At 31.6% G+C, this 8,637-nt stretch overlaps 1 protein-coding gene across 7 annotated transcripts; it reads right to left on the bottom strand.

Annotated features, from left to right (window-relative positions):
• Nucleotides 1–448: 448 nt before the first annotated feature.
• Nucleotides 449–4,065, bottom strand: LOC101210922 (ultraviolet-B receptor UVR8). Of its 7 annotated transcripts, none has more exons than XR_969264.2 (12): nucleotides 3,944–4,065; nucleotides 3,645–3,853; nucleotides 3,474–3,547; nucleotides 3,288–3,372; nucleotides 2,987–3,118; nucleotides 2,503–2,733; nucleotides 2,094–2,324; nucleotides 1,887–2,002; nucleotides 1,530–1,707; nucleotides 1,084–1,174; nucleotides 908–951; nucleotides 449–821 (listed from the first exon to the last, which is right to left on the bottom strand). XR_969264.2 is itself a non-coding variant. In XM_011655345.2 (12 exons), the coding sequence occupies exons 1-12, from the start codon at nucleotides 3,946–3,948 to the stop codon at nucleotides 722–724; spliced, it is 1,545 nt and encodes a 514-aa protein (XP_011653647.2). In that variant the 5' UTR covers nucleotides 3,949–4,064; the 3' UTR covers nucleotides 449–721. The 7 variants fall into 7 exon arrangements, 5 of the variants coding, with proteins under 5 accessions (XP_011653647.2, XP_011653649.1, XP_011653650.2 ...); XM_011655345.2 differs by having other exon boundaries at nucleotides 1,040–1,174; nucleotides 1,525–1,707; nucleotides 3,944–4,064; XM_011655347.2 differs by having other exon boundaries at nucleotides 1,525–1,707; nucleotides 3,944–4,064.
• Between the last annotated feature and the right edge of the window lie 4,572 nt (nucleotides 4,066–8,637).

Genomic DNA, 8,637 nt, shown 5'->3' with positions numbered 1-8,637 from the left:
ATATCATGTCAAGATGATTTTCCTTCATAGGGAAGGTTCAATGATGAAGCTTGTGCTAACCAAATGCAAGAAAATTGAAAGGCTAACCCCCAACATAGAAGATGCCCAAATAATTGATCACAGTTTGCTTGGGTAAGTTAATTATAAGACAAATAGTAATAGAGTTTTATCATTTGTATAAAATAGTGATCGAGTTTATCATTTGTTCAAGTCTTGTCAGTTCAATCTATCAACGATTTAATCTATAAAGAAAAAATTAGTAATATCTATCAACAGCCAAATCTATTAGATAAGAGTATAAACGATGATAATTATCTTGTTCGATAAGAATTTTTTTGGTACTTAAAAAAAATGAACAGAAAATAGACTCTTCTATTTTCTTGAGGGTTACTACTTAAGCAATTTTCTGCCATAGCAATGACCATGGCAAGAGACTAAAGCCACAAAAGATACTAATTGCAAAGATTGAATATTCATTTCCTAACCGTTTTAAAATAGTAAGAGCGGCAACAAGAATATATGACAACATCTCCTAATTGAACAATGCAAAATTGAGGATTCAAGTTGGATATCTACTCCTACTCAGCTAATGAGTCTAAACAAACAAATGATGTTCAGGAAGCACTAAAACATTAACCACATGATATATAGCAAAACAGTTCTTCCCTTTCATATTGACATCTTTCCACAATTTACTTTGATGGTTCAGCTTCAGCCAACATTAGCGTGTGCCACCAACCACAAACAATATTTCGTGGTAAACATCCATCGATGGATACCTTAGATGGTATGTTGCGATCGATTGAATCTCCAAGACCAAGCTGTGCCAAAAAGAAAAAGTAAAAGATATAGATACAAATGCAGCAAGACATCATAACTGACGTTAAAAGTCAGAAAGAACTAGTACCTGGCCATATTTATTCCAGCCCCAGGAAAATAACTGGCCATCATCTTTGAGAACAATCAGCAAAGGATGAGATTAGAATAAGAAATAACACATAAGAGGTGAACAGAAATGCCTTGGGATCGTTCAACTCACATTCATTTTAACAGACTGAATAGAAAAACCACACCATACCGTACCTGTCAGTACGACATTGTGTCGGGCGCCACAAGAAACTCTTTTTGCACATTTACCCTCCAAGATTGGGGCATCCAAAAGCCTTGGTATAGTCTAATATAGAAAAAGAAAGTCGATTAAGACACTTGAATGCTCTTTGACAATAAAATCTCTCAAGTACAGGGAAGGAAGCAGATATCAAAGACCAAAGATGTTTACTGATCCTATTACAAGCCTTGTATTTAGTACGAAAAAACAAAGATGATTCATCTCTCAAATTTCCTTGATTTGAAAGAAAATCAGCTAGCTAGATCGAAGCAATAAGGAATACTATATTGTTTATTTTCTTTTCTAAACAACTCTGAGCAGGCTGCTAACTAATAACAAACTAATTTTCCTGGTTTGACAGCTTTACTTGATCTTTCATCGGGCATCAAACGAGATTTGAGGAACAGAAAAAGTACCTCACCCTGGTCAGTACCAGTTCCCAACTGTCCAAACTGGTTGCCCCCAAAGGCATAGACAAGGCCTTCAGCAGTAATACAAACAGTGTGCCACAACCCAGCAGAAATGCTTTCCACTTGGGTACTCGATAAAGAAGACACACACGTCGGTCTCAGTAGATCATTGGTGTTCCCTTGCCCACACTAGATTGAAAAAAGCTGTTATATGAAAATAATTGAACAGTCTCTTGTATTTGAAGCAATAAGATCCAAGGTACCAACAGTATAATTCTTGAGTTACTTTATTGCTTGAATCTAGGAAAACTTCGTGTTGAAGGAGATAATAAATGACTTAATAATTTAATCTTCCTGAAGACCCTCACCATAGAAAGACAATAGGGAAAGAAAGCAGACCTGTCCATAAAGCCCCCATCCAAAAGTAAGCAGTGCCCCCGTATCTGATATGGTACGTATAAGCATATAAGCAGAGTCGAGCAAACTAGCGAAGAAAAAGAATTGTAGCACTATGAAAGTTTTTTAATCAACCTCACAACTTTTAGACAAAACCAAAATGGTTATCATAACCCCACCTGTTACTACGACGCTATGGCGGCCTCCGCAAGCAATCCCCTTCACGTAATTTCCTAGCACTTTACCAGCAGCAGCTTTGGATGCTTGATAAATTACTGAAGACCTATCTTTAGCAGAAGCAGGCAATTCAATGCAAGGTATGATATGAGGGGAAGATACCATCTTCACCCGAGTACCCAAACCTAATTGTCCTTCACCGCCATGGCCCCAACCCCACACCTGTCCCATATCTGAAACTTCGGTTAATATAATGATGCATCAGGGTGTCTTTTTTCTTTACATCAAAAATCTTCCATATCTTCGTACTTCATATAACCTACAAAACTATGTAGTGTAACCACAAAAGGTACAATTACATCTGCAACTGCAAATCATGACATGTGGGTGGTTCCTGCATCAGAGATTTACCTGATAGAGCTAAAGTGTGGCGTCCACCAGCCGCAACTGCAGCAATCTTCACTCCAGGCCCAAAATTTACAAGACAAGGTAACGTGGTAAATAAATCATCCCCTGGACTTGAGATTTCTGTATCTTCCTTAACTGAATTGATTTTTCTTCGCTTCGCAGTTTCCTCTCCAACCCTTTTATTGTCAAGTTGGGAGTCCATTCTATCAACTCCGTTCGAGTCTTGAGGTCCAGCTATTCAAAAAAAATATATATATATATATTATATCAAATCTACCAAAATTAAGAAACAGATGATTTATTGGATTTTCTTGAACCAAATTAGTAAGTATATAATGTCAAGATAATCAATCGTATAAAGCATATAAAAAATTAGATCGACCTAATCCATAGAGATCGCTCGCTCCCTACTACCTTCAGTCAAACATGAAACTAACAATTGAAAAAAGACTCTCAATCGTTTCTTCCACATAAACATTAATGTTACCTTGCTCAGCTGTAGTTAGACTTTGTTTCCCAGTAGAATCCTTCAACAAACCTCCTCCAATGGCCAAATCTCGCAAAGTTTTCATGGAGGGTATGCACTCGCTCCAGCCCCATGTGTACACTTCGCCAGCCTCTGTACATTTACCATAACTTCTTAAGCAGAGAAATGTCCTTTCAATTGGAAGAACAAGAATAGAAGAGTCCATCATATCATCAACATAACATCATCTTCTAGAAAACAAGAACTCATCTGAAATTCCTTCCCTTAGAAATTTAGATTGCAACATAGAATGAAACAGCACCTGTAACTGAGACACAATGAGCCCAACCGGCAACAGCCTTGACGACCAAATCCTCAGTTGGAAAAGGAAACGCCTCGGGAATCTCCTTAACAATGTTGCAGCTCGAAGAAGATTCCAAATCAATTCCAAGACTAAGCATATGAAAACAAAATGAAAGAGGGATTTTCATTCAAACATCCACATTACCCCATGTTTTCCGGAAGTCAGAAAAATTTGACCTTCCTCATCCGCCGCACCCCACGTAATTAATTTTCCCGAATCTAAAAAACCCAAATCCAGAAACGAAATTCATCCACCAAAATTCAAGAAAAGAATAAAAGAAAGAAGAAGATTCGAAAGATCGAGAGCTTTAAAAACCTGAAATGGCCATAGCAAATCCACAACCACCACCGCAGACTTCCTTCCAAGAATCCCCACCATCGATTGAAGATGGAAGACGGACCGGCTCCGGCAAAAGCAAGAGGGATTTATCCGGCAAGGCTCCAGGAAGATAACCCCACATATAAACGAGGGCATCGATTTTGTTGGCCATTTTTGCACCGTTGTGATCTGCTGCATTCTCCTCCCTAATCCATAAGAAGATGATAAATAAGAAGGCAAAAGAATTGTTAATTTAAAGGGAAAAACGAAACAATACATGAAAATGGAAGCTTTACTTCATCTTTCTCTCCTTGTTTCCGATGCCTCCGCATAAGGAAATTCAACCCAAAGAAAAAAGAAGGAAAAATAAATGAAAAATAAATATAAAATGAATGGGGGCGTATCATTTACAGAGATGTAACGTGAGCCACGTCGGATATCGACGTGGTAACTGAACACGTGGAGAAATCCTGGCCGCTTTTGTGATTGATCTTTTGGAGCCACAAGTTTTTAAGTAAGAAGTTTCTGGAAGCCCAAAAGACTTTCGAATCAGAATCCCTTTTCAAATGCTTGCCACGTGGGTCGGACATTTTTTAAGCCTCATGGGGATTGTCATTACTCTATTCACGGACCAGATGAAGCCACGTATCCCACACCTAATTTTCATTCGTTTTTCTTTATCAATTTAATTATTCCATTGCTTCCTATCTCATTTCCCATTTAACCCTCTTTTGCTCTTCATTTACTAATAAACAAAATCAATAATAACTTCTTTAAAAATGGGCCAATCAATAATATCCGTAATATATTACAAATTGAAAAATAATCAGTTGGGTCTAGATTGACACTCTACAATCTTGAGCTTAGAAATACATGTAATACCATTATTGTTCGTGTTAGATATATAATACTTAATTATAAAGAGTCAAGTTCTACTACCCTAGACTCAACCTTAGATTTCTTTTACTTACTTGAACTATTCATTTCTTATACTTTGACATTGAAGTGTAACTCAACACAACACTAGTACAAGGATCTTTTTTGCAAATCAACATTGAGATCAATCAAACCAAAGAGAAAGTTACAGAAGGAGAACAAAGTCCAACATAAATGAGATTCAAACGCTATCAACCTTATTTTATGAATATAATGTGAATTTGAAATTGTTAGAAATAATATAATTAAAGCAGTATAAAACTTATATCATACAAAACTTGATTCGGTTTAGACTAATTATATTGTAAAGAAAAAGGAAATGAGGAGGCTAATAAATATTTGATGGTATTTTGAGATAATTAAGTATGTTTAGGAAAATAATCAAAGGTTGGTGATGCATAAAGCAAGCTTGGGTCATATGGAAATAACAGCAATATGGATCTTTGTATTGCCATATGAAAAAAAGGTTAGACATTATGGACCATTGTATTGCACACGTTGGGTACAAACGAAGTTGGATTGAATGGGCACATTCCCAAGTCACCGAACTGTGTAATGGGCTTTGTAGAAGTTTTAACACGTTTTCCAACCCAACCGGCCTCCCTCAATGTTTGAGATTAGAGGTATAAATGCATTATTTATTTTAATACCCTTTAATATGATCACTGATGAGAAACAAAATCATTTTATATGATAGGATGTGATATTTATTTTAATACCCTTTAATATGATCACTGATGAGAAACAAAATCATTTTATATGATAGGATGTGATGCATTCTAACTCTCCATTTTAAACGTCCTATATATTAGATTTAACTTTTTTTACCTAATATGATACACACCCACGTTGATTCTATCAGCGTGTTTATTAATAATTTGATAGAGAAATTGATAAAAGTTTTTTTTTTTAATAATTTGACAGAGAGTGATAAAAGTTTTTCAATATTTCGTTCAACTGTGTTTATTATTATAAAATTTAAAATTTTATTATATTTTAATTTATTTTATCATATTTGAAGTTAGTCCAAATTAAAATTTCCTAAACTCGTCAATTTTAATAAGGAAAAATCAAAACCATGAAAGTTTTGACAAAATTAAGTTGAATCAAATGAACGAGATATAATTTTTATGTCATCAAAATTAACTTTTAGGGACTAAAAACAAATTAAGAAATGATTTTAAATACAACATTGTCAAAAACAGCAAATTTGATAAAATATTTACAACATATATCAAAATTTTCAGATACTATCAAAATAATTATATATTAATAAACACTGATATACTTCTATCAGTAACATTAATACACCGTGATAAAAATTTATCAATTTTTATTATTAATAGAAAATAAAATTTTGTTATAACTAGTAAATATTATAATTTATTTAGCTATTTTTAACCATGTCCCTTTTTAATATAGATGTTAAAGTAAAGATTCAACATTTATCAAAATTTAGGATTTGATTTGAAGAAATTGAAAGTTGATGCCATAAAAAAAAATTGAGCAACTCACTAATTTTAGAACTATGAATAATTTTACAAGGTGAGGGGTAGGCATGGCTATAACAATTTATATTCTACGTTTACTTATGCAAAACTTGAATTCAAAAGGATTAACATCATTGTATTAATTAGTTTAACTTCATGAGTGAAACAAAATCATTTTTAAATACAAAATTGAAGTATTTTAAAAAAGAATATTTACGTATTTTAAACAGTTCTTTTTATTAAAAGAATTTAAACAAAAATATGGTTTTTTTAATATATTAAAAAAGAGCATATTTCTCTGTCAATGGAAATTATAAGGCAATAATTTTTGAAATGATTGAAAAAGAAAGGATTTTGGTGGTAATTAAGTTGATGGATCACAAGGGGTTTGAAGTAGAAGTCAGAACATCCCCTAAAACATGCAAAGAACAAACCTCCTTTACTTTGGCTAAAATCTTTGAACCATATCTTGTCAATTAATGCACACACACACATGCATGCATATAACAACAACACATTACTTCTGATCCAGCCTAGCTACCCCCTCCTTACATTATTTTTTATCATCTGATCTTTTTCTTTAAATTATGCACTTTAGCTTAATTCAAACAAACCACATCTAACTAACCATTCAATTACTATCATATACATCTCTTTCCTAAATTGAAATATTAATCAGGGTATACCGTTCTTATCCATTGAATTCTGTGTTTATCATCTTAATTTCCTCAAACGATCTCATCCAATTTAGTATCTAAAAGATTAAAAATAAATTGTTCTTGTATTAATTTTCAATTAAAAATTAGCCTTTATTGCTAGTTTACTGGCAGAGCTACATTTTTATCCATTTAGGTCAAAATAATAATGATAATTTTCATTCAAAATAAATATAGAGAAATGTTTTTTTTCAAAAAATAATTAAATAGTTCTTTTTTCTTCAGTTTCTTTTAAAAAGATGATCAAATTTAACTAATGGAAGTAGTTTTAAGATAATTATAAAATACATAAATTAAAATAGTAGGTCCAAAACAATATTTTTAGTTTTTAATCATTATTGTTTCTATTTCTCATTAAAAAAATTTAAAAAAGAAAAAATTAACAAGCTATTTATACCCTTCATAGAACAAAATAGACAAAATTTGTTTACTTTCATTTTTCTAAACCTAAATATTTGGACAAATATTCTACTTTTTATCATTTCTCTAAAAAAATTAGTCCCTTCATTGTATCCATGGAGAACGGTATATTAAAACATTTATGAGACAAAAGTTTGATGTCACAAGACTCAAAATTTAACTTTTAATACCGTAATTAAATTATTTTTTAAAAAAATTAATGTAAAATTAATTTCTCCCTAAAATTTTAAATAAATAATAATTAATGTGAAGTCTATAAACTCCTAAACCTAAAGTTAAGGAGATAGTCTCCAAATTAGGAAAAAGACCAAAGAAGTTTTGGTTTTTCACTTCCTGAATTATGGATCGAGTTTTGACTTATTATTAATGTCATTAGCTTCTAAATTTTACTCTTAATCACTCAAACAAATTGATGTCATTATTAAATACAAGTTATTTTTATTTTTAAAGACAAACATAAAGCTAAAATACATAAAATAAAAAGTCAGTTATAATATTATTGTTTATTTTTCCATCAGTCTCTGTCAAAGTAATGCATGAGAATGAAAAAACTTTGAATTAAAAAAATAATCAATCTCACCCAATACTTGTCTTTATTTTCCTTTTAATAATCAATCCAATACAACAATTTTCGTGCCGACACTAAAATAATTAAACTCAATAACATAGGATTAAAATAAAATCTAAGACAAAAGCTCCCTTCATCTCGAATTTTCTGAGAATGAAATTCTTAATTATTATTTTTTAATTAAAATAACAATTAAGGATATGTATGTCTATTGCAATCCTTCCCACATTTTGAAATTAATAATTAAAAAAAGAAATTACATATGTTCTCACTTGATTTAGGGAAGCTGCATGCAAGTTGCAAATGAAAAATATTGATTTTCTGTTTCAAATGGGAATCTTATTTGAAGGATTGGGACAGTCGATTAAAAAAAGAGCAATTAATTAGGTTGTGTTTATTTTTGGAATTAAAAGATGACTGATCTGGTGATATACTCAATAATATTGTTGAAAGTTTTGTCATATTATATATATACATTTTAGTTTTTTTTATTATAATATTTTGCACACATCTTTTGTAATATATACTGTTATTTTGTTAGGTTTAGGCTATACTTTTAGTGTTAATCGTTTCATGTTTGTCCTTCCTAATACTTTTAATGCATCTATCTATCTTTGTAAATTTAATTAATTAATTAGAGTGGTTTTTCATTTCATTAATTAGTCTAATAAATTTATTTAGTCAACAAGTTTTAATATAACCAAACCTAGAACTTTGAAATTTTTTAGAATAAAAGAGCCAATAAAAGCTAGAAAAATCGAAAAACCAATAAGGATAAGGAGTACAAAAGATCGAAGACACTCGATTCTTCAACGTTTTGCATGCAATATAGTAGACAATAATATTATTATGCAATAAAG

This window comes from Cucumis sativus, chromosome 4 (genome assembly GCF_000004075.3).
Source record: "Cucumis sativus cultivar 9930 chromosome 4, Cucumber_9930_V3, whole genome shotgun sequence".
Classification (NCBI taxonomy): domain Eukaryota; kingdom Viridiplantae; phylum Streptophyta; class Magnoliopsida; order Cucurbitales; family Cucurbitaceae; genus Cucumis; species Cucumis sativus.
Note: the sequence above shows the minus strand (reverse complement) of the source record. Positions and strands in the feature narration are given on the sequence as shown.

Excerpts from the sequence above, each read along its gene's own strand:
- LOC101210922 (XM_011655345.2), bottom strand. Across the intron at positions 2,003-2,093 it reads CCATAGCGTCGTAGTAACAG|TTTGCTCGACTCTGCTTATA; the intron begins GTGGGGTTATGA and ends TTTCTTCGCTAG. Across the intron at positions 952-1,039 it reads TTCAGTCTGTTAAAATGAAT|ATGATGGCCAGTTATTTTCC; the intron begins GTGAGTTGAACG and ends TTGTTCTCAAAG.